At 32.7% G+C, this 27,388-nt stretch overlaps 1 protein-coding gene and 1 long non-coding RNA gene across 2 annotated transcripts in view; both read left to right on the top strand.

Annotated features, from left to right (window-relative positions):
* Positions 1-27,388, top strand: part of LOC143921118 (uncharacterized) — a 607,092-nt gene that overhangs the window by 364,177 nt on the left and 215,527 nt on the right. The window lies entirely within an intron of this gene.
* LOC143922438 (uncharacterized) lies at positions 790-21,762 on the top strand. The gene is made up of 10 exons (XM_077445665.1): positions 790-873; positions 6,547-6,717; positions 6,791-7,021; positions 8,523-8,742; positions 14,189-14,370; positions 14,464-14,838; positions 14,909-15,145; positions 15,286-16,294; positions 18,435-18,634; positions 20,866-21,762. The coding sequence occupies exons 1-10, from the start codon at positions 857-859 to the stop codon at positions 21,125-21,127; spliced, it is 2,904 nt and encodes a 967-aa protein (XP_077301791.1). The 5' UTR covers positions 790-856; the 3' UTR covers positions 21,128-21,762.

Genomic DNA, 27,388 nt, shown 5'->3' with positions numbered 1-27,388 from the left:
TTGCACGTGTACAATGCACGTGCAGATTAACAGTGAGAATACCATCGTTGACTTTCACTTAAAGTAAATCTTCTAACAATTCGGTTCCGTTAATTCTACCAAAGGAAGTCATAAACAAATTACCATTTCAGTTGTAAATAAAATGTGGTGGACCTTTCTAACAATTCGCTCCACAGGTCGATCAATTTCTAAGAATTTTACCCAAAGAATACCATTTAACAAAACAAAATATAACCTTTTTTTACCTAGCTTTATTGCAGCGATTCTATTTCTGGCCTAGTTTATGCTACTCAAAAGTAACATAACATAATAATCATTTTATTTCATTAAAATTTAAATTCTTATTGTTCTATAAATTCACACTATTCCAAAACTAAGGCATGGCAGCTGCCATGGCATGCCCCCCCCAAATGACGCCACTGTTCAACAACATTATGGGGCCGGCAGGAAAAAACACAAATTATAATAAACAGGTCGTTGCTACGATACAAATAAAAAAAATAGTCGAATACGATTCAAAGGTAGATCGCATGCTGAGGTAGAACGCATACTAAAGTGGCACCCTAAATTTGATAATTATCATCCTTGAATAATTCTGTTTCATAAAATTAATAGGGAAAAAGTAATAAAAAGGAGAGAGAAAAGAAAGAAAATAAAAAATAGGAAATAAATGTGAAAAAGGAAAACTTAACTTATTAATATTTAAATAAATGTTCATTAAAAAACATGTTTGCAACACTGGGCATGCTCATCGATTATAGTGCTAGCTTCAACTCAAGTGTCAGTTCTTGTTCTGCTGAACGGACAGCAGGCCGGTGGTCTCGGTCTTTGTCAGTATCATTCGCATAACCTCAAAATGTCAACAGACAACAGGTATTTACACTGCTTTTAATTCATCTGCACGCTACAATGCCAATTTGCAGTATTTTTGCAACATATCTCAAATGTATATTACAATATGTTTGAGAAGTTTTATATGAAAATATGAATGAAAAAATTATTGCCAAATCAATACAATGCTGGAATACTCTATGTACTGTATTCTTATGATATTTACATATAATGGTACCGTACTTTGATATTTATAATCGAACCGTATTTTGATATTTATAATCGAACCATTTTTTTTTTTTTTTTATAACACGACAAATGACGATTTTTTTTTTTGGTTAAGAGACGAGATATGACTTTTCTTATAGATCTATGCCCAGTGAACACGAATCTGGTAATAAAAAATGTTGATTGGCTCGAGATTCGGAGATACATGTATGTGTTTTATAAATCGCGCGATTTTTCTATATCTTGGTGTTGTTCGGTCGATGTCTCAAAATCTGTCAATTTCCTGTTCAAAATGAATATTGGAATCTATAGTCGGGTATTTTATCTTCCATTTGTAGTACTTTTCATTTTTCAAATCTCTCTAAGTAGTCATCCAGTTCAAATCAAAAGTCAAAAGTACGTATTTTCACTTGGGATTTTTTCCCACTGTTATTACTATTTTATATTGAGTATTTTCTATCGAAACATGTTTATTGAGATAGTGTTCTGACCACGCTATTTTTTCTTTTCGTTTAAAAGGGTTAATTGGAAGTGTGCTGAACTTTAAATCAGTAAAATTGCGAGCAAAAAGCTCGTACTAGTGCTTACTCTTATTTACACGAATCTGAATTGAATTAATAGGGATAATATATTAAATTATCTTTATATGAGAATTAAATAAAATTCCACTTAGAAAAATCATATTTCGACTATTCTTGTGGATTAATAACAAAAATTCTATTGATAACTGGCTTACCTCGATAAAATAAACAAAACTTTGTTATTAATCCACAAGAATAGTAGAAATATAATTTTTTAAGTGGAATTTTATTTAATTCTCATATTTATTTATTTATTTTTTATTTTATTTACACCAAGAAGGCCTAACAGGTAAACCCAATGCGCCTTCCTGGCCAAAGACATTTATATAAATGCAGGCTTCTCTGATAGATGCAGTTTCTAAGTCTCCAATTCAGTCTCAACGGTCTCAGAGGCAATCTTTCATCCGTTGCTCGGCTACTCACAATTGAGCGTCGCATGCCAGCCTTCCAATACCTTATCCATCACCTGCGCCAATTCCTGCACCACGGAAGGCTTCTCTGATAGATGCAGTTTCTAAGTCTCCAATTCAGTCTCAACGGTCTCAGAGGCAGTCTTTCATCCGTTGCTCGGGTATTGAAGATGAGCATCTAAAAGCTGTCTCCGATAAACGTTTTATTCATTTATTCTATCTGAAACGTGAGTCTACAGAAACTCAAATAAGGGATTATATATGTAGGAAGGTGGGACGAATTGATCAGAACTTCACAGTTCAATCACTATCAGCTAGGGGCAGTTATGCTTCATTCAAATTAGGAGTCTGCACAGCTGACTTTTATGTGGTTTTTGATCCTGCTTTTTGGCCGCGGGGAGTCGGGTTGCGTCGGTGGCTTTTTCGGAAGACAAAGGCCGCAATTTAATAAGACCCAAAAGGAACGGGCGCGCTTTTGTGAGTCCTTAAATGTTTACTACCAAAATGTAAGGGGACTTAATTCAAAGACCGACATTTGTTTATCTGCTGTTCTTGCTCAAGATCATGACTTAATTGCTTTTTCTGAAACTGTCTTAAATGGCGAACTTTTCGATGACGTTTTGGCTGGCAGGAAAGTCATGATCTTGGGTGATTTTGAACTATATTTATTTTATTTTATTCTAAACAGACCATTGTGGCATAACAGGAATTCCTAAAGCGCCACAATGGTCAAAAACATAACACAAAAAAAACAAAATAACAATTAAACACAAATCAATACACAACGAAAATAATACACCCATCAATTATACATAAAAAAAAATACATAAATAATTTGAATCCTAGGAGTTTGAATTTTGTTCCTAATGAATTAATTTTTATGTCAGAACTATTTAACCCATTTGAACCCAGAGCTCGCGTGAAAACACATGTCCCATGTGCCCAGGACTATTTTTTCGTTTATTTTCCAAAATCTTTGAGTTATTTCATGGGAAATATTTTTTATAGGATAGGGATGGATAATTAATTGATTTTTCAACATTTTTAATTTTTTTCAAGGTGGTGCCGTGAATGACCTTTGGGGCTAATGAAACATGTTTTTTAAAATAAAACAAAAATCACAATGGAGTCACATAATCAGTTATAATACTTTCTCACTGGTTATTTGTAATTTTATTGTTAAGAAATTTATAAAATTAATTTTAAAAATAACAAACACGCATCTCTTCGATAAAATGATATTTTCAAATCGCATAACATAACACACGTAGGTACATATATTGTGACATATACACATCGTCAACAAAAAAAAGGGTGCACCCTTTTAAAAGAAGAAATGCCATAAACGAGATTTTGGGTTCAAAAGTCGTAAAAACAAAATACATGAAGACAAAATAATTAATTATTATGATACGGTACAAAACATTTGTCATACAATGGAATTTCACAGTTATCACTAGCGGAAAACGTTTTATTTTTACAGTGTCCACAATTTCTCCTTTTCTGTTTGACCAATATCAAATGTCTTCCAACTTCCTTTTGATTTTGATTAACTTTGCCGGGTCTGAATGGGACCAATTGTTTTCGTTTTTGACCACAACACTTGCACAACGTCTCTGTTACCTGTCTGATAAATCCTAATTTATCAAATTTACAACCAAAACTTTTGCTTAGAATCCAAGCGTTATTCACAGCTACATCGATGTTCCAAAACAGAATAGGCATGTACCATTTTTTCTCTCTAATACTTATATTATAGTTAGAAATATGGTTATCCATTTGATCAACCCCACCCATATATTTATTATACATATTTATACTAAATGGTTGATTGATTTCCACCCTACTTTTTTCTTTAACCGAATATCAGTTTCCAGGGGTGGTAATATGTATGTATGTGGAATCCGGAAGTTGAGACGTCCCGATTATCAATTTCTTCCCGTATCTCTGCAGTAGTAAAATTGCATTCTCTGGAAAAAAATATGTGTCATTATCCCAAGGAGTCATATACGACTCCGTCGACTTTCGATTTTTTTTTTTCAGGAATATGAGATATATAAACGCAATTTCTCTTATGCATATTATACAATAAGTCCTACTGTATTAGAAACATAAAGATAAATAAAAAATATGTAAAAATAAAAAACTTACGTATGTTTTCTCTTCGACATATCTGCAAGTCGAAAAGCGCTCGATGTTATTCCCTCAAAACTCCAAAAGGAACTGATTTCATTTCGTGTGACATTCTTACAATTCATCACCAACATCTAACCAAGCGTAACGAAAGGTTTTACGGCCGGCCTGAGTGATCCCTTTATTTTACGACGCAAAATTGTAAAATGCCGTGAATGACCGCGCTGGCATACATCGTGTAAGTTCATAACTGACCGCGTGGGTTCAAATGGGTTAATATGAGTCAATTGAACTCAATAATTAATTGTAATGATTTATGTATTTATGATTATATGCATGTATAATGTTTGTATGTATATGGATGTATGTATATGTGAATATATATATGTGTAGGTGTGTATGTATGTATATGTATATATGTGTATTTTTATATTTATGTATGTATGTATGTGTATTTGTGTATACGTGGAAGTATTTGTGTATATATGGATGGTGTACATATATGTTTATATAATTGTCTTTGGCCAGGAAGGCGCATTGGGTTTACCTGTTAGGCCTTCTTGGTGTAAAATTAAATAAAATATAAACATATATGTACACCATCCATATATACACAAATACTTACACGTATACACAAATACACATACATACATACATAAATATAAAAATACACATATATACATATACATACATACACACCTACACATATACATATATACATACACATACAATACATACATCCAGATACATACAAACATTATACATGCATATACACATAAACACATAAATACACATAAATAAAGATAAATTACTCATATATATAAAAATAAAAAATAGCATACATATATAAATAAAGATAAAACCAACATACATACACATTATGCTAAATAATAAAATTAGAAAATGAAAACAACATGTGTAAATATGTGTGTAGCTAGAAATCGTTTAAAATATGCTGCCTGACAGAACTGTATGATGCAGTAAAAACATCGAATGGCTCTTGAAAGCGGTGAGTCATCAAGCACATTAGTTCAGGCCCGAATAGGCAGGAATAGAGTTCTGGAGCGAGATTCTCTCAGTTTCTCAGGTATAAAGATAATTTAATATATTATCCCTATTAATTCAATTCAGATTCGTGTAAATACGAGTAAACACTGGTACGAGCTATTTGCTCGCAATTTCACTGATTTAAAGTTCAGCACACTTCCAATTAACCCTTTTAAACGAAAAGAAAAAATAGTGTGGTCAGAACACTATCTCAATAAACATGTTTCAATAGAAAATACTCAATATAAAATAGTAATAACAGTGGGAAAAAATCCCAAGTGAAAATACGTACTTTTGACTTTTGATTTGAACTGGATGACTACTTAGAGAGATTTGAAAGCTGAAAAGTACTACAAATGGAAGATAAAATACCCGACTATAGATTCCAATATTCATTTTGAACAGGAAATTGACAGATTTTGAGACATCGACCGAACAACACCAAGATTTAGAAAAATCGTGCGATTAAAAAACACATATATCTCTGAATCTCGAGCCAATCAAAATTTTTTATTACCAGATTCGTGTTTACTGGGCATAGATCTATAAGAAAATTCATATCTCGTCTGTGAACCATTTTTCGTGTCGAACAGTGTAATCGAACCGTATGTTGATATTTCAAAATACGAACACGGTTCGATTTTAAAATCGAACCGTGTTCGTATTTTGAAATATTTACATTAATAAAATTTTAATATAAAATGTGCAAGTTGTTGATATTATTAAACTATTTATGGAATACGTATATCTATATTTTATATTAATGGAAATTTATATTTTTTAGACGGTAAAAGTAATTGACAAAGTCGTGCTATGGACAGAAAAACTTACAGTAATATTATTAAAGACCTTGCATTGAATTATATTGTAATAATATTATATAGTTAATAAGAAATAATTAAAAACGTAAAATTTTACGTCCTTGATTACGAATTGATAAATATGATTCAAATTTATATTTACGTGCGTATATTTTTAATATCTACATGAATTTATGTACAGGATTGCATACAAATTTACTTTTATTTATTTAATGGCTTTTAAAACTGAAAATTTATGATAGTTTCATGCATAATTTTAGCCTTAAAGAGCACAGGTCAAATTTTTAAAGTGTGCAATTCATCCAAAGATAACACAAAAAGTATGTGCCAGCATATTTTCTGTTACATTTTATCATTTCACATGTGATAATCGAGTGTCTAACTATGTTGAACTAAATGATAAGTGTTATCTTTCGATTTTTCTAGTTCTCACATTTAGAGAATTGAAATGATTATGTAATGTCACTATTAATTGAATTAATTTTTATATTTCAGTGAAGTTTATGATGTGATTGTAATCGGTCTTGGACCGGCTGGTATAGCGGCTTTCACCAAGCTTTATAAAAATGGGTTGAAAGTTTTGCCGTTGGAGGCCGGCAATCGGATGGGCGGACGAGTAAACAGCGTGCCGTTCGGAGACGCTATTATAGATCTCGGAGCTGAATGGTTATTATAAATCATTATTTATCTTGATATGCATTTATTTACTGTACATTATTGTCTCGTTTTGAATTTCCAGGTGTCACGGTGAAGAAAATAATGTCGTTTTCGAAATGGTCAAAGATTATAACCATGTAGAATCTTCCGGAATGGCCGGATTGAACGATGTTACGTTCGTTGATTCTGCTGGGAGTTTATTATCTAAGGAAATGTCGGAAAAGATGAGCTTATTGTGTTGTGATATAACGTACGATGGACGGGAAAGAGTAGCCACCAATTCCGAATCACTCGGTGATAACTTTATAGCAGTGTGAGTATTTTTAAAAAGGACAATATATTTTTGTTACATATACGACTTATTAAATACATATATAGTAAAATTTTTTTATATTACTTTTATTGAATTCATTAAAATATGCATTGTAAGGAGTTAAAAAAAATTAGATCATTTGATTCGGTCTCCGTGACGAGCCCGAATGTGAAACGCCGGAAAATGCAAATATCGGAAGGCAAAGATCGAAAATCGAATGATCTTAAGTCGAAAGATCAAAAAAAAAGGGTGCATGGTAAACGGTAGATACTCACTTAATTTGCGCGAGCAGGATACAATAGGAACAAGAGGAACAGGCTTTTCCTCCCAGAATATGGGAGGAAAAGCCTGTTCCTCTTGTTCCTGTTGTATCCTGCTCGCGCAAATTAAGTGAGTATGTACGTGAGTATGTACCGTTTACCATGCACCCTTTTTATTTGATCATTCGACTTAAGATCTTTCGATTTTCGATCTTTGCCTTCCGATATTTGCGTTTTCCGGCGTTTCACATTCGGGCCCGTGAGGTAGACCCCATTTGATTATAGCTGTTGTACATAAAATACTGTTCAAAGGCATTTACAGTATTTACAGTAGTGATTGGTTATGTGATAATAAACTGAAAGTGAACTTAAGTAAGACTAAGATGATGTGGATGAATAATAAAAGTGTTATGAGTGATGGGATTATGGATGGGAAAGTGGTAGAAGTAGTACATACATAGATAACATTAAGTACTTAGGCATTTACTTGGATTCTAAATTAAGTTTTAAGGTGCACGCAGAATATATTATTAAAAAAATGGCCAAAAATGTTGGTGTACTCTGTAGGCTAAGAAATATATTAAGTATAAAAAGTAAAATATTAATATGCAATTGTATTGTAAGGCCTCATATAGCATATATTGTATGTTATATTGACAAACTGCAGAAAGTGCAGAATAGAGCAATGCGTGCAATTTTGAATGTGAGGAAACGTAAGAATATTAGAAGTATGTTAGATGAATTGAAATGGTTGGATATTAGAAACAGTCTTAAATTAAGCACTTTTATATAAGCTAGACAAGAATCTATTAGCCAAATATTTTAATAATTACATACATAGTTAGGAATAGAGATTTACATAATTATAAAACTAGAAATAGGAATAAATTAATTATAGGCAGAGTAAAAAAAGCAAGAACTGCAAGAGGTGTCTTTCACAGAGGTGTTCAAATCTATAATGCCCTTCCTGAGAACATTAGAAGTGCTAATAACATTGGTGCTTTCTTGAAGGGTGTTTGTGGAAGATGATGTAATTATATAGGTTAATAAATGCAATGTTTGACATTATAATTTTATGTTATAGTTACTAATTATAGTTTTTTTTTTTTTGTTAATTATATTATGTTACTTTGTAGTTACAATTATAGTCGTTACTTTTGTTATATATTCATTAGCAATTTGCTATTTTAAATAAATGAATTTAAGTCACGTTTTTAAAGTCAATGAATGTGAAATTTCAGATACAACGACCTGTTGAATACTGAAAATTATATCGGCGTGCCAAGATCTATCATGGATCAGACCCTGGAATGGTTTCACAAATTTGAAAATTCGCTCGAAGCATCTGATACCTGGTTCGACACGGCAGGTAGTACTTACTCGGAGTATTGGGAGTGTGAGGGCGATCATCTACTTCATTGGAAAGGGAAGGGATATAAAACTGTCCTCGATGTTATGCTGGTAAAATTACAACACTTACTTTTGCTCGTGTATGGGCTGCGGCAAAAAATCTTCCACATTTGAAAGAGGGACAAAAAAGACATGGATCGATTGCTATTCAATATTTTCTTGCTCCAATTATAGTTTTTCATCAATGTTTGTAGACTTCAACTTTCCAATTTGCCCAAAGGAAGTAATCTCAACGAGCATGTATAGGCGTAGAGCACGTAGAGATAGTGTTGTATAGAAAAATTTCTTAAAACTTAATTGATCTTATCATTGTTTGAACATTGGATCCATCCTATTGAAAGGACACATCTGAATTTTAAATTTTGATCATTTTCAGTCCTGGAAAGTTCAATGTCATATCTACATATGTATCAATCGTATCAATCGGAATCTTTGCTTCCCTTATCAAAAAAGTACTAGCAACAAACAACGTACAAAGTCTGCAACAGCTTACTCAATAATGATATCAACTATATAGAGATCTTTCTAAAGCTGTAAATTGCGATTTTTAAATGCTTTTTATTATTACGAAATTATGTTCACAATACATCTTATATCTATTTTAATAGCTACTGATCTACTGATCATTTTCTATTTTACAATTTAATTTAATTTGGTTAGTAATCATAGTATTATATTATTCAAATGTTAATCTACAGCGTAATAGGAAAAAGAGCTCAAAAACCTATTTACAATCCTTATAAATGCTCATAATACATCTAATACATAATACTCTAAAGCAGATTAAATTGTGATAGATACGTCATAGATTATTGAAATTATACTTTTGAACTTGTGACGGTGCTTCTTGGAACATTTTTAAATACAGTAGAACCTCGATTATCCGGACTAGTTGGGGATCAAGGTGGTCCAGATAATGAAAACTTCGGATAATCGAAAAATTCACAATCGACAGGGAAAGACGTGTACATTCGGTAGGAATAATTTTTATTTGTTTACATTTACATATGTAATAACATGAAGATCAATATTAAATTATTCTTTATTAAGAAATTCAATTATGGATTTTTTTTTAAAGTTAGCTGTTCTTTTTGAAGCTGCCAAATCGTGAATACTTTTCATACAATAATGGACCAGATATTGGCTGTCCAGACGATCGTCTTTGTATGAAACATATTAAAATACACTCTTCGACTTCTTCATTTCCTGATTTTTTCATAATCTTACGCTCCGATCTTCCATCTTCCAACATTAAAGAATCAGTAAACTTCATTATTTTTTTAATTTGTTTTCTTATATCCGTGATCGTGTAAGTTCCAACACCAAATTTATTTGACAAAAAACATCCTAAGACATCGCTTTTTAAAGCATTGATTATATCTAATTTATCTTTTAATGATAATACAACACGTTTTCCATATTGGTAATATTAAAAATAAATATTTAAATCGCGATCAAATTTTCATGAAACAAACGTCCTTTGAGTATTGAATTTTGAAGACAACTAACTCATTTCTCTTTCTTATTTTAGAAATTTTATGTTATGCATTTTAAAGCAGCAAAATTATAAAATTTGTATGTTTTTTTAACAATCTGGATAATCGAGGTTCTAATGTATGTAGATTTGCACGCTGTTAATGGCAAGCGTGAACAGGATAGTCCTTTGAAATGTAGTGTTACCTGGAGGATGTTAAAGATCTCATGGAAGGAGCATGTGAGGAATGAAACGGTCCTCCAGCTTCTTCATAAAAAGAGAGAGCTTCCTGACACTGTAAAGAGCCGTAAGATGGAATATTTTGGCCATATTATTCGCGGCCCCGAATATCGCCTTCCACAAACAATCATAGAGGAGAAAATAGAAGGCAAACTGTGGCTTGGTAGAAAGAAGCTTTCTAGGCTCTGGAACATCAGGTCATGGATGGGTCTTGGACTGTATCGATTTGCGATGTGGCTAGGGTTTCTGAAAACCCGGGTTTTCAAAACCCGTCGGGTCCGGGTCCTATATTTTAGATACCCGACGAGTCCGGGTCCAAAATAAAATGTTTTAAAAACATTTGATATATAGTCAGTATAGTGCTATCCGATTTTTAAATGTGACGTCTTGATCTGTTTACTATTATTTCTAATGAATTGGTATATTTTGTTTTATATAATTGTTAATTACTTAATTTGAGATTAATTTTGTGAGTTGAATTTATTATTTGCGATTTACAATCAATCGATGTTTTGTTATTGATTGTACTTCTTATTGATTTATTGAATTTATTTTATTATATATTACTTATAATTTATTGTTAATTTGTGACTCGTTTTGAATCTTATTGATTTATTTTCAGCTTATGAATTGTTTTCACTGATTTTTTTTCATTTTAGATTATTTTTTATTTATCACAGTCGTTGTGACGCCTTAAAGAAACTCGCCATTTCACACTGGTTATTGTTGTTGTTGTAAAAAATAACAATTATAATAAAATTTCAATTTTTTAATTTTTAATAAGAGTTTCATAAAATATAAAAATAATTACAAAAAACATTAAATAACTATTTTATTTTTTAACACTAGTTCTTATAGAGTAATATTTAAGGAATACTAACGCATTGAGGGATTTATCCCCCAATGCTGATCTAATTTTAGTGCAAAAATTTGCTGACACCGAGAATGTCCTTTCGGTGTCTGTTGAAGTAGGTTTTATTGTGCAAAGAGCATCATGGAGCCTTTCCAGATTAATTGTTCGCTTTTTCGTATTTTTAAAAAGTACAAACTCTTGTTTTAAATTTCCGAACAGTTCAAATTCACCACTCTCTGGTTTTTCGGCATTGTATTTCGGAAGACGGACGTGCATCCATATATGCCCCATTGAATTTTATTATTCTTAGCGGTATTCTGAGAAGAAATTATTTGCGTACCAACATAACGTTTTACATATGTATTTATGTACTTTAAAAAGCACGAAAATTTAAAGTTCGAATATTTCGAATTGCTTATTCCATTTCTGTTTGTCGCCTATATTTTGTTAAAAAATTAAATTTTATAACGCATTTTGATTTAAAAAAAAACTATTTCTTGTTACCCGGATCCGATGGTTTTTAGTCCCGGGTCTCGGGTCCGGGTTTTAGGTCCATTACCTGACGGGTTCGGGTCTGGGTCGGGTCGAGTACAGAAACCCTAGATGTGGCTGTATCGATTCAGTGGAGAGAGATGCAATATGAGTTATGTTATATAAACAAACTGAACATGCGTACTAGGAGGTTTGCATCGATTTTCTACTGTGCTAAATTTGTGCTATTAGTAGATTCCCAGGGCTCAGTTCAAAAAATAGCAAAATCAATACTGAAAACGGAACCTTTGTGTATCACAACAGCTTCAGGCACTAGTTACGATTATACGCAATTGATTTCTAAAAGATTTACATCAGCCGGTTATAATCATTGCTTATTGTTTCTTTGTTTGAAATGAAATATCCGGAATATATTTATTTATTTATTTATTTTAAACAGACCATTGTGGCATAACAGGAATTCCTAAAGCGCCACAATGGTCAAAAAATATAACACAAATATGTACATATATGTATGTATGTATGTATGTTGGGTGAAATTGGTTCTAGTATTTGAACTATGAATAGTTATAAATCATTTGGAAAGCTCATTGAGCAAGTTACATTCAAAATTATTATATAAAAGTGGACTAAATCAGTATGATGAGATGTAAAATTATTGAAATTTGTGTTTTTCTCTCCGGAATGTGATTCAAATTTGATCTTTTTATATTGCTTCAATACATTAAAGTTTCTTAAATTGTATTATGTGTGAAGTAAACTAGTTTATTATTTATGTAAGTAGTGATTGTACAATAATACAGGTTTTTCATTCCAAATTGACCCTTTTTCATTTCAAATTCAACAAAAAAAAAGGTTTAATTTGAAATGAAAAAGGGTCAATTTGGAATTAAAAACCTATATGAATAAAAAAACGAAGTGCATTTATGGTTGCGGAGGAATGCTGCAGTTATTGACCATTTATTCTAGAGATGATAAATAGGAATACTGTAACATTGTAGATAGCTTTATGTACTTTAAATGGTGCTCCTGTTTATAATAATGTATATTATTATGCTACCAATTCCTGTATGGTATTTTACCTGTGATGCATTTTTTTGTATAGTTTGTGTTTGTGGTAAAAAAAACCATCTTGAAATAGTGACTTCAATTAATATACATATTATTCATCAAAAATAATACAGATGTGATGTTTTCCTGTTAAAATTAGGTATCACTGTAAGAATAAAAATGTATTATTTAAGAAATTATCATTAAAGTGAGATAAAGCTATTGCAAACACTCCACTGTTGTTGTTTTATAACGTGAAACGAAAGTAAATAAAAAATATTTAGTAAATAAAAAATTGTTTCGGCTTGCCCATGATAGGTAGGAATTCGCACAGGCTATAAACCATGTCTGCTGATGGTAGTCGCCTACGTTCGAATACGGATTCGCCATTAGAAAAAGAGATTTGTAAAAAATCCATCATATAATTTTTGAACCAAATGAGAAAAAAACAGCGGAAACCCATGTCCATTCAAACTATATTAGGATGTGGAGTCAAAATTTCCCGACTCCGACTCCAACTTGACGGTTTTTAATAAGATCGACTTTTCTTCACAACGTATAAAATTGTTGGTAATAAAAATAATAACGATTTTTAGAATATAAAAAATTAAAGGAATTAAAAAATAGCTCAATTTATTGAAATATTGGTAATGAAATAGGTATAAATAAAAATTTACTATAATCCATTCATAATGTATGTGTATGAATTTCATACACAATTACATTTTAAATTAAATTCATGATTTATACAAAGAAATTATTAAATTACAATTTATGAGTGGAAGAAAATAATAAAATGGAACCATAGTTGATTGATTTTTTATATACCTCCGTTACGTTTCACATGGCTTTCGTGTTAGTGGTCATTTTTATCTCTTATCTGATCGTTTTCATACTTTGCCATATTGTTACAACTCCACTTGAAATGCTACGACTCTGACTCTGACTCCACAGCCGTGAATTATACATAAAATAGATTTTTGTTAACCTTCAAAATGTGGGATGCATTTATGCCGCACATTTACACACACATATATATATATATATATATATATATATATATATATATATATATATATATATATATATATATATATATATATATATATATATATATATATATATATATATATATATATATATATATATATATATATATATATATATATATATATATATATATATATATATATATATATAAATGTATTCATAAAATGAAACAGTGCTGGCCATAGTATAAAAAATTGAAAAATTTAATTATAACAGAATATGTATGTATATATGTACATACATAAACTATGATTATAAGATAATATAAACCCACTAATATACATATATAATGGTCAGCACTATTTTAGAATGATTTTATAAACTATTTTTATTTTTAGAAAACAGTACCCGATTCTGGTCTAGCATTGATTAAAAATCATCTCAATAAAGAGGTTACTAAAATTGAATATCAAGATCACAATGAGAGTGACGTTGTTGTGAAAGTCAAGTGCAAAGATGGAAGCGAATATTTAACCAAACATGTCATTGTGACCGTATCTTTGGGAGTCTTGAAGGAAAGGTATGTAAATTTCAATTAATACGATTACGAGGCTTACAACTCAGTGCAACGGTATCTACCATATCTTGCTTATCGTCTTTATTTATTTTTCAGGTATACTACTATGTTCACGCCTCCGTTGCCATCGGAGAAGATAAATTCAATCAGGCATCTAGCTATTGGGACTGTCAATAAAATATTTTTACACTTCGACAAACGTTGGTGGCCGAAAAACATGAAATGGACGGGTTTCCTATGGCGAGAAGAAGATAAAAGTAAAATGTCCACCGACGACCAATGGCTTTGTGATATATTCGGATTCAACAGCAACGACGGTCAACCGAACGTTCTGTGCCTGTGGATTACTGGGGCTACCTCTAGATCCATGGAAACGTTGCCCATCGAGGAAGTGTTGAAGGGCTGTTGCAAAATATTGAACTTATTTTTGGGAAAAGAATTTGAAATACCCACTCCGGTCAATATAATCAGGTATGACATATTATTAAAGGCGAAGGACTTTGATTAATATCATAATAAATATCACTCTGTACTGATTCAGGTCTATGTGGTATTCGAATCCACTGTTTCGTGGGTCTTACACTTTTCGGAGTATGGATACTGAAAAGTATGATGCTTCTTCTGCTACTCTGGCTGCTCCTGTATTGAGCCAAAACGGCACACCGATAGTATGCTTTGCCGGAGAGTCGACTTCCACTCACTATTATTCAACAGTTCACGGTGCGATCGAATCAGGCTTCCGAGAATCGCAGATGATCATCGAACATATCAAAGCAAAGTAAACATGTGTTATGCTATTTATTGTTAAATAACTGCTCCTTAGTGTCTGTGTATCTCCAAAATACACAAACCAGCACAAAATCTAGTGTTCGGATACCGAGTAAAAATGTATGTCCTTATGCCGTTGTTTTGTTTTAGGAATGAAGTGCCAATTCATTTAAATTACACGGGAAAAATGATATCTAAGAAAGTGGTGATAGTCGGGGGTGGTGTTGCAGGGCTGGCAGCCGCCAAGACTTTCATTGACCGAGGGTTTACCGATATGGTTCTAGTTGAGGCATCAGAACGGTTGGGAGGTCGAATTCACTCAATACGAATAAGTGACGATGAGTACATTGAAATGGGAGCTCAGTGGATACACGGAGACAGCAACAAATTCACCCAATTTGCCAAAGAACACAATCTCATAACCAATTTACATTCCAACGAAGGCGAAGGTCGATTCCTAAGAGACGACGGCTACGAGTACTCGCCCGATATGGTGAAGAGGATCAGTGGTGTGGTTGCAAACATTTTGGAAGAGTGCGAGTCTTTCTATGCGAGTGATAAAGAATGCGACTTTTCCCTCGGTGAATATTTGAGGTTAGAATTCGAAAAGTACACGGAGAAGAACGTCGAAGCGAGCGAAGTCGGATTGTGGAATGAAATTTTGAATTGGCACATTAGGTTCCAATGTGTTGATAATGCTTGTACATCTATTGACAACTTGTCGGCCAAACTGTGGGGAATTTACGACTTTGATGGAGGCAATTCGCAGAGTCACACCAGTTTCAAGCGTGGGTTTTCATCCGTCATTGACAAAATGGTTGAAGGTATTCCGCAAAGGGCGCTCGTACTGTCGACTACTGTCAAAGAGGTCAAATGGAACAACAACGGCAAGGTGAATGTATACTGTTTGAACGGTGAGGCGTATGAAGCCGACCATGTAATCATCTCCGTGCCTCTCGGGGTGCTGAAGAAAAATCACAAGAAAATGTTTCATCCAAAGCTTCCTCAAAATCATACAACAGCCATTGAAAGCATCGGATTCGGACCTATAGGAAAGGTTTTTCTGGAATTTGCAACGTCCTGGTGGGGTGATTGTAAAGGTTTCCAGTTGACGTGGGCTCAATTGGAATTGGACAAGTTGAAGACGACGTTTAAAAAGGTCTGAATGTACAAAGTGAAACGTTTAGACGAACAGCATCTTCACAATGAATATTGTGATTGTCTAATTGTTTCCGTTGTACCGTGTATTTTATTTTTAAATTATTATATTTGATACTCATCGGTTGTATGGTAAGGTGACTATTTATTCCAAATTCAAAACCAGGACCTTTATGAAAAACTAGTGTTGTACCCGATGACATATCATTGCATGGGTGTTGGCATTAAATAAAAACAATATTAATAACATCATATGTCAACACCCATGCGATGATATGTCATCGGGTACAACACTAGTACTAAAATAATTTGGGAAATGCGTTTTCGATTTCTATCGATATTGTTCGTTGTAACGTCAATCACTGGTCGTGTACTGTCACTTTACTAAAACTGTCTGCAACATCTAGAGCAGTGCTACTCTAACATTTTCAGTTGGCGGACCAGCATATATTTTTTAGTAATTCTCACGGACCACCATCATATTTTTAAATTGTCATATTAAGCTCCTCTCCTCCTTCGTGAATAGCAATCTTTTAAAAACACGTATCTTCCATGATTTTAGTCTTCGTTTCAACCTATCCGTATTGTCTGCTATTGCAAAACAAGATGACATTCTTCCTTGCATGGAAAAATTTCATTCAAAATCCAAAAAAATATCTGTCAAATAAACTAGCTTGCCTTCTTCTTCTTCTTGTTAATGCCTTGTCCGCATCCGGACGTTGGCGACCACCTCGTCGATTATTTGAATATATCCACATCGGTCTTCAGCGGCTCGGAACAGATCTTCGGCGCTCATATCGGTCCACATGCGCATGTTTCGAAGCCAAGATAACTTTTTCCTGCCAATCGATTTTTTTCCTTCTATTTTCCCCATGGTTATCAAACGGAAAAATTCGTATTTTGGACCCCGTATCATGTGTCCGAGGTACTCCATCTTTCTCCGCTTGATGAGAGAAACAAGTTCCCTGCCTCTCCCCATCATGCCGAGGACAGCTTCGTTTGATATCTTTTTGGTCCACGGAATCTTCAGCATACGCCTATAGACCCACATCTCAAAAGCTTCAATGCGGCTGATCATCTTGGTTTTCAGAGTGCACGTCTCACATCCGTGTAGTAATACTGTCCAGACGTAGCTCTTCGCGAATCTCAACCGCGTATGAAGATTGAGATGCTTGTTTGTAAGCGCCGCCTTCATTTTTACAAATGCTGTTCTAGCCATCTCTATGCGGATTCTTAGATCTTCATCTGGGTCCATCTCTTCATTCAGCCAGGTACCCAGGTATTTGAATCTTTTTACTCTTTCTATCACCTCTCCATCCAAGGTTAGATTCCCGGTGTCTGTTTGCATTCTATCTACTATCATAAATTTTGTCTTCTTTAGATTTATGCGCAGACCTATTCGATTGCTTTCTTGATGTACACGGTCTAGAGATCTTTGCAGGTCTGCTAAATTTTCAGCGACTAGTACCGTGTCATCAGCATATCTTATATTGGTGATCGTCTCGCCGCCCACCTTGATGCCCTCCGCTTCTTGGAGAGCATCGTGGAAGATGGATTCGGTGTAGGTGTTAAAAAGAGTAGGTGATAGGATGCATCCTTGCCTGACGCCCCGTTCTATAGGAATCTCATCAGTGAATTGATTATCGACACTTACTACTGCAGTCTGATTCCAATAAATATTTCCATATAGGTAGCTTGCCTACCCAGTTTATATTTTGAAATATGTAGTTCTGACATAAGTTGTTGGTTTTGTTGTAGACATTTTGCGATCTCATCCCTGAGCTGAAATACTCTCTTCAGCATTTTACCCATTGACAACCAACATATGGCAGCATGTGATAATAATTGTTCATAATCAGCATAATATCTTGATCATAATAATTGTTGGAATAGTACCCCAAATAATCTCAAGTTTGCAGGGCTTGTCTTTATATAATTTATATAATGGATGAGATGATTTTGACGTCTTTGTCCGCGGACCGGCTACCGCCAGTGCACGGACCAGTACTGGGCCGCGGACCAGAGTTTGAGTAGCACTGATCTAGAGGCCATTCATGTAACTGTCGTGTATTTGTATGCGTTAGTGTGTGTGTATAGTACCTTATATGTCTAATTACATGATGCTAATTATGATGTTTCAGAGTGTCGATTGGGTTAAGTATTTATCAGGCTTCGACGTGTTGACGGTAGGACCTCGGCATACTTTGCTCGGCTGGATTTCATCGGAAGGAAATGAAATTCTGCGAGAAATTCCTGACGCTATGGTGTCGGAACAATGTCACGAACTCTTGAAACGGTTCACCGGAATCAAAAATCTTCCGAAACCAATCAATGTCTATCGGTAATACTTGAATGCAAATCACGATTTTTTTTCTACATATGTGCGAGCTATCATTTGAACTGTTTTTGCCGTTTAATATTAATAGGCGTTTAAAAAGATTTCAGAAAGCAGATCGAAAAGTTATTTGTTATATATTTCGAGGCTTATTTGATCTAAAATACTAATTCAAAAGACGTGCTCAGTTTTAAATTGTCTTTGCATTTGCGAATATGGATTCAGTTACATTTGAAGTCTTTGAAAAACATTTAATTGTTATTTAAATGGAATTGAGGAAATCTTGATTGAAACCTTTGAGGCAATCACAAATGTCTATAGAGACAAAACTCCAAAAGAAAACTGCACTTTATAAATGGATAAATTGTTCTAATGAAGAAAATATCCATGTTGTGGAAGCTATATATATATTTTGGCGTATTTGCCTACATTAGATGTTATTATGTAATTGCATCATCAAACTCATTAGTTCTTTTCCATCTATTTACTGCTGGATGAAATCCTGTCTAATCTTTTTCCATTCATATGAAACCTTTGTCCGTTGTGTTCCACACTTTTTTCTCATTGTCGTGGATACCTCTCCAGTGATTCCCTCATATCTAAAATTGACTACATATGCGTAGATACCAAACAGATCCTTTCCTTTTACTTGTTATTTGACAAAGTAGCTACCTATATTTTTCCTCTTTCCGCTATATCCACAATTTGGTCATATTACTCAATCACATCTACATGTTTCAATCTCTTTTTGTATAAACATTATATGCTTTTGCGAATATTATTATTTTATATGTAGAAATTTCGCATCCTTGTGTCACTATTGGTATTGATGAAAAGTTTTCATCAATAGCAATAACGACACGAGTCAATTTATTACTTTATGACTATTATTTAAATCATATGTGGCGATTAGTTCTATTAATACTTTGCAATGCGTTTTTAGCAAATATATTATAATATATAATATTACTGATTTTATGAAAATGTACAAAAAATGCTTAGTTTATGAACGATGTAAGCCCGTTGTTTTTTTTTAATGATTACCAAAAATATCTACCCAGGAATTATAATGCTTATTTTATGAACTGAGCATTGTGGCGTTTCCTGTATATATTTTTTTTATCTAAACCAAATGACCTTTTATTACGATATAAAAATGATTTTTTAACCATTTAAGAGAACGGTGAAAGCCTGTTACTTCTTTTTCATGAATAGATCGGTGTATAGTATTCTTATAAACAAATTTTGACATTTCGACAAATGAATGTCAAATTTAGGTTTAGATTAACCATTTGAGTGCTGACGTCTTTTCTGTTGAAAGCCTGACAAGCTGAAAATTTCGCCAACATCTCCAACTAGAATTATTTATAAATCCAATAGAAAGCAGGTATAAAAATTGTAGCCAATCCAAACAAACCCTAGATAAGTACCGCCGAGTATTTCGAGTTTTTTAAAGGTGTGTTTAGACTCTTTAATATATCTTGCAACAATATAAAATAAACAAGAGAAGTCTATTAATTTGTGTATTTTTCCAAAACTAGTTCCATCTTCTTCATTATTGTTAAAATGTAATGCTCACAATCTAAAATACTCGGCACCGGAATTTCTGAATTTATAACCATAGCAGAATTTCCCGATGGAGATCCCTAACTCCTGAGTGTTTTTGGTTGTGTCTTGACATTTAGATTGTGAGCATTACATTTTAACAACAATGAAGAAGATGGAACTAGTTTTGGAAAAATACATTCATTAACAGACTTTTTTTGTTTATTTTATATTGTTGAAAGATATATTAGAGAGTCTAAACACAACTTTACAAAACTCAAAATCCTCGGCGGTAGTTATATAGGGTTTGTTTGGATCAGCTACAATTTTTATACCTGCTTTCTATTGGATTTCTAAATAATTCTAATTGGAAATGTTGGCGAAATTTTCAACGTGCCGGGCTTTCAACAGAAAACGACGTCAGCACTCAAAGGGTTAATCCAAACCTAAATTTGACATTCATTTGTTGAAATGTCAAAGTTTGTTTTATAAGAATACTATACACCGATTTATTCATGAAAAATAAATAACAGGCTTTCAACATTCATGAACCGAGCATTTTTTTGACATTTTCATGATGTGAGCAATTTCATAAATATGATGCGACAAGTATTATATATGTATATATATATATATATATCCTCCTTGTTTGATTTGATTTTCTTTTAATACAAAAACATTCAATGTTTCAGATCTACGTGGGTTATTAATCCTAACATCAACGGCGGTTTCAGTAACTTGAGCCGCGAGTGCGACAAAACCAAAACTGGACCGAAGACTTTATCCGAGCCGATTGTCAGCAGCACTGGAAAGCCAGAATTGCTATTCGCCGGCGAAGCTTGTCATCCTACATTCTTTTCGACCGTCCATGGTGCATTTGAAACAGGCATCCAGCAAGCGGAGACAGTCTGCCAATTTATCGAATCTAACGGGCACAACTGGTCGAAACTCTAGTACATATAATTTTATGTATTTTTTTATTAAGATTTACATATAATTAGGGTGACCATGTTTTCCAGGACTCAATACGGATTGCTCCCCAAAAAAATTGTGTTGCACGTCCAAAGATTTTATAATTTTTCCCTCGAATACCCATTAATATTGTCAAGAAATTTTTTTTGGAATGTAGAATTCTTCTATAGAAAAAAAAAATACAAACAATAAAAATAAAGTAAAAATCAATGCCATATGACTGATTTTTTTTCTTAAACGTGTAATATTAACAAATAAAATGTCTACAAATTTTCCCAAAAGCAAATATTCAGCAGTTAGGAATTTCCATCGGGTAATTCTGCCATGGTTATAAATTCAGAAATTCCGATGTAGACCAGTCTTTATAAACGTTGACAAATTAATGACACGGATTACACGAACCATTTTCAATGCTACCTGGAAAAGCTTAGCGGGTAGTATTCTTGTTTACTTTGTACATGCTTAAAATACAACGCCTATCGGCGTTTTTTAGGCCTATGGAATTGTTGGCAAAACGCCGATCGGCATTGGTCAGCATTCAAAGGGTTAATCAGATGAAACTGAAATTTGATTTTTCTTTTGATAAGTAATATACATAATTTTTATGAGAATATACGAAAACAAAATAAAATATAAATTATAATATAATGTATCTTACAGTAATTTAAAAATTATTATTATGATAATAGCATAAAGCTATTTTTTCTCCGAAACATATTATAAAATATTTAAATGTTATTTCAAATATTGTATGTATATATATATATATATATATATATATATATATATAATATTTAAATGTATATTTATATAATAATATTTGTTTTTGGGAAACAAATTGATTTGGAAAAACAAGGAAAAGTAGGGAAATAAAAATAATATTGAAAAAATAAAAAAGTTCTTCTGTGCATCAGCGGACGAACAATATGGGAAAAATCAAACAATTTTACGAAAACGACGGGACGAACGCAAAGAATATACAAAACGGGACTATGGTCACCCTGTTTATAACTGAACCATCGTATGGAGTCTTTTTATTTCTTGTCAATTGTTCTAAAAATATAAAATCAATGTTGAGATGAAATTCTGCTGAAAGAATCTCATCTCAAATCTTTTTACCACTTTGATTTCATGTTTATTTGTGCTTATATTTCATATTGAAGTTATAATTTTCACTTTTAGACACTTTTTAATTCATAATTTTAACCATTGAGGCATGCCATGTATTCCATGTCATTTAATTACCTTTATAGTCTTATTGACAAAAGTAAACTATATTTTATTCTAATAATATTTACAAACTAATGAAATGATGTAATATTTATGTCTTCAGTTCATTTTATAATCACTAGAATATTGTATGTAGTTTATTGTAATCAACCAATTTAAATTAAGGCCACAAGAGACTCATATTTAGACTTTCTATTTATCTCTTTAATACTTTAGAGTAGTGATAATGAAACCTTCCCTTGAATATTTCTCGTGCCATATATGTACATACATACGTATGTACGACTATATTTAAATTGTTTGTTTTATATTTTGAGACGAGTGAGAATTTTTTATTTTTTTAAAGTTGAATTGTTTTATTTTATTGAAAACTTTAATACTATTTAAGTGTAATGTATGTGTATTCAATGCATATGTATAATGAATATTGTCAGAACACACATTTTAGCAAACCATGATTTAATTTACATATCCCGTACGTTTTATATACACACGTACATTTAAGTATAAAACTTTTACTACAAAATATACTGAAAATTATTGTTTTTTTATGAATATTATTTTATGTAAACGATTAATGTTACCGACTAAGTGAATGTATGAAAATATACCAAATATAAAATATACCAAATATAAAATATACCAAATATAAAATATGCCAAAGGTTTTATTTACAACCAGGGCTGTAGAGTCGGAGTCGCAGACTCGTAGCATTGCAAGCGGCGTCGGAGTCGTAACTTTACGCTCATTTTTTTTATTAAATTGATTTGTTTGTATATTGTGTTCATACATGTACACTTTGAATGTTTTTGAAACTTTGTTTGTTTTTGAAACTTGAAACTTTTGATTTACCATCAATAATTCAATAAATTAGGTTAAATGTCATTGTTTTTTAATACTTCGCATTAGCATTGCATTCGACGCATATCTTGGAATCGTTTGCCAACAATGCATTTCAACAACAAAGCATATTACACTTTATTATGTGAAATGATAATGCAAACGTGTTAATGCACATAATATGATGAATGCATAATGTGAGTTAAATGATGAGAATTGAAATATGAAACCAAACGTTGCAAAATATATTAAAATTTGCTTTAATGCAATTATTAATAATACGAGACTCTTGCGAAATAAATATTAATTTAAAAAGTGAGCAGGAGATATATACATATATATATATATATATATATATATATATATATATATATATATATATATATATATATATATATATATATATATATATATATATATATATATATATATTTATATTTCTTTTTACTTAGATATATACCAAGAAGGCCTGACAAGTAGACCCCAATGCGCCTTCATAGACAATTAATTACAAACATTGCAGCATTTTTATTACATAAATCACTGCGTTTCCAGAGGCTGAAGAATTAACTTATTAATTAATCCATTGAGACATCTATGGATTTACACCTGTACATAAATTTTAACATATTGTTGCGTATGGGGTAGGTGGAGGATCCAAGTAAGAGGCCAAAGTCGTTTCACAGCATTTATTGGTGATTAGTGCTTCCAATCCCGGTTACGTTACCGGGATTGCGGTGATGGGAATTTCCGATCCCGGGATCATTTACATCTTATACATTTGAAATCCCGGTGCTAGCACCGGGATTTCAAATGTATAAGAAAAAAAAGTTCAATTGCATGTTTTCATATTTCTAAAACGTTCAATTGCATTTTGCAAACTCTCCCGATGTTTCACGCAAAAAATACTCCCATATTGGCGTACTAATTTTGAGAGTTTGGCTACATTCTTTAAATTTTTGATACAACAATTATATTTTTACGTGAAGTGAGTAGGTCGAAAAAAATAGTGGAAGAAAAAATTGAACAAGATAACACTGCCACTTCTGGTTGACGGATGCTTACCAACTTTTATAAAATTTCAGTTCAATAAATTAAAGGATTTCTTAGAAACACATAAAAAAACCTCGATTCTCTAAATTTAAAGTACAACTTTCGATTTAGGAAAAAATATTGAGGTATAATATTAATAATTTCTATTACAAGCAAATTTCAGTTCGATTTGATGAGTGGTTTGGGAGATAATTTAATTCAAAAACTTAAAAAGAAAGAGGACACCTATAAGGGGAGGTACCATTTCCGGTCAACTTAAAAATTTGAAAAAAAATTACGGTGTATCGATACAAATTTCAGTAACCAATACTAAGTTTCAGTTCGATAGGACGAACAGTGTTCAAAAAATCCCCAAAATACACTGACTCACAATAAACATACAGACACACACACACATTTTTTCTAGATCATGAAAACGTAATCAGTGGCCGATTCTGAGTTCGAATCAGTTAAAATATGCTTCAAATCTCATTGCGGTTGAGCACAATATCTACGACACAATACAGGCCGTTCATACCATTTCGTGGAAACGGCAAGCTGGCGTCGAAGCGGGTGGCAAACAAATGGACTATGACTGTCATTGCACATCCCACCATTGTTCATTATATAATGATGTTTTATGTTTTTTTTCCATATTATTTTTGCAAAAATAATATTTTTAAAGAAATTTCTGCCAGCACCGTAATCCCAGTATTCACACTAGTTTCAGCACCGGGATTCACTGTACCAAAAAACACCGGGATCCCGGGATTGGAAGCCTTATTGGTGATTAAGGAGATACATGCGCTGGCAGTGCTCCGTCCAGAATGTCTTGATATGGTCTTAGTAGGTCTCCGTGACGGGCCCTAATGTGAAACGCCCGAAAATGCAAATATCGGAAGGCAAAGATCGGAAATCGAAAGATCTTAAGTCGAAAGATCAAAAAAAAGGGTGCATGGTAAACGGTACATACTCACTTAATTTGCGCGAGCAGGATACAACAGGAACAAGAGGAACAGGCGCGCACATTAAGAGGGCTGTACACCCGAAACCTTAATTTTGTTACCGTTCCTTTCTTCGATATATATATTGAGTGTATGTATATATTGAGTGAATGCGACAATATATATCAATATATATATTGAGTGAATGCGACAGTTGCGCTTCGACCAGATAAAACATATTTTAAATTGACAAAATCGAGGTTTCGTATTCTACTATTTTCTCCTCCAAAACTGGACCAATTTTTAAAAAAAAATCATCATCGGTATGAGAAAGATACTTTCTGTGTATCTATCGGCGTATTTTTTTAAAAATCGACCGTTAAATAAGCACGCTGGACTCGTTTCGTGGGTGTAAAAAAGAGGCGATTTTATAGATTTTTGGCGGCTCCTAGCTCCTTTAAAAAATAATTAATCAAAAAAATAAAACGATAGATGCACCCCAATGGTAGATATCCATAGCATATTAAAAAATAATTTCTCTAGTGCCATAATTGAGGAAGGGAGAAGTATAGTACGTTTGTATGGACAAGGTGCTGCTGTCCAGCCCTCTTAATACGGGAGGAAAAGCATTTGTAATATAAACCGGAAAAACATTTGTAAATCATTTGTAATATAAACCGCTTAAACATGACTAATCTAATAGTAAACATTTTATATAAATTTATTTGAATTTGTTTTTTTTATTAAATTGACTGTCACGAACAAACAAACATATATAGTAAGTCTCTTATAAAAAAATATATGTATACCAGAATCCGGCGCCTGCGCCCCATAGGGCTTCGCCCTCGTCGCCTTTGCGCCCGGGGACTTCGATTCCTTTGAATCGAAAAAAATCGAATTATTTGTTTGATGACGTCACAGACTTACGACCCTACGAACGAAGCATACATACATACATAAATACACAGTCTCTTTCCAAATTATATGTATATTATGTAGAAGATGAAGTTCAGATTCATGTTTCTGTTCGAAAGCAGTGGTTTTATCTTAATGAATGAACTACTTGCTATTTGGTAATAAACATAAATGCGAAACAAGATGTGAAAACGACAGTGAGCACTTTCTGTATATTAGTATCTACATATATTCTACGCACAATAATGCAATACGCACTACATGTACAATTGGCGATATATTTGCATATTGAATCGACGGATTTTCTATTGAAATTTCTTTATTTGCATTCACCGATCGGCGTAACAAATAAAATAAAAAAAAAACCACGTGTCCGACATTATTATTTATCGACCGCAATATGTATATATATATACAGATATATAAAAAAATTACAAACGCAAAAAGTAAATGTTCCAGCACACACGAATGCCCCGACAAAAAACAACACATGGAGAGAGTTAACTCGGTATGCTGTTTGTTAAAATTTATATGGCAATCTTCTCGATTAAATCAAATATTTTTTTTTACATGTATTGAAGCTGGCACGCGTTCTTGCCTATGCAGATATGTATTTGTAATTCATCGACAATGAAAACTCTCACTATTTTATCTGCCAACTAATTGCACACACACTATGTATGTATAAGTCAGGCGCATCTCACGGTTTATCTCTTTTTGCGATAAATTATCGCGGCTTGTTATCTAATGTCGCAATTGTTACTTCCCATTACGACAGGTGCTTTCAAAAAAAACTAATCGCATATAACAATTTTATAATGCGTACGTGCGTGCGTGGGTGCGTGCGTGTGTACGAAGTACTCGCTTTTAACCCTCCCTCACCGAAGTGAAGCATGCAAATGCCCGAATTTTTACATTTTTCGTAATAACTATATGGTTTTCAAAGCTAGACACCCTATATTTCTTGTATTCCTAGAATGAACTACAATAAATTTATTTTTATAGATTTTTTATGATTTAAAAAAAGGGGTACATCGTAAAAAAATACATTTATACATTCCTATGTTCCAAAGTATGATTTAAAGGCGGTAACAAAAAGTCATGTTTTTGACTGTTTGCTTGCATATTCTGGTTGATCGATGAATCAATGCGAGAGAAAGAGACGGCTATATTTTCGTATACTATTGTTTTCGTCGCTTTTGGCGCGTGGCTATTGAGTCATGCAGTCGCCTGTTGGCCTTACCTATGTGCGTTTGCGTGTTGATGCTTGTCGTTATTTTTT

This window comes from Arctopsyche grandis, chromosome 2, assembly GCF_051622035.1.
Source record: "Arctopsyche grandis isolate Sample6627 chromosome 2, ASM5162203v2, whole genome shotgun sequence".
Lineage (NCBI taxonomy): Eukaryota > Metazoa > Arthropoda > Insecta > Trichoptera > Hydropsychidae > Arctopsyche > Arctopsyche grandis.
This window is presented reverse-complemented; position numbering and strand designations above follow the sequence as displayed.

What these genes read in the sequence shown, in the direction of transcription:
- LOC143922438 (XM_077445665.1), top strand. An exon ending in ACTCCGGTCAATATAATCAG is followed by an intron (nt 14,839 to 14,908) that starts GTATGACATATT and finishes GTACTGATTCAG; the next exon opens with GTCTATGTGGTATTCGAATC. An exon ending in ATCGAACATATCAAAGCAAA is followed by an intron (nt 15,146 to 15,285) that starts GTAAACATGTGT and finishes GTTTTGTTTTAG; the next exon opens with GAATGAAGTGCCAATTCATT.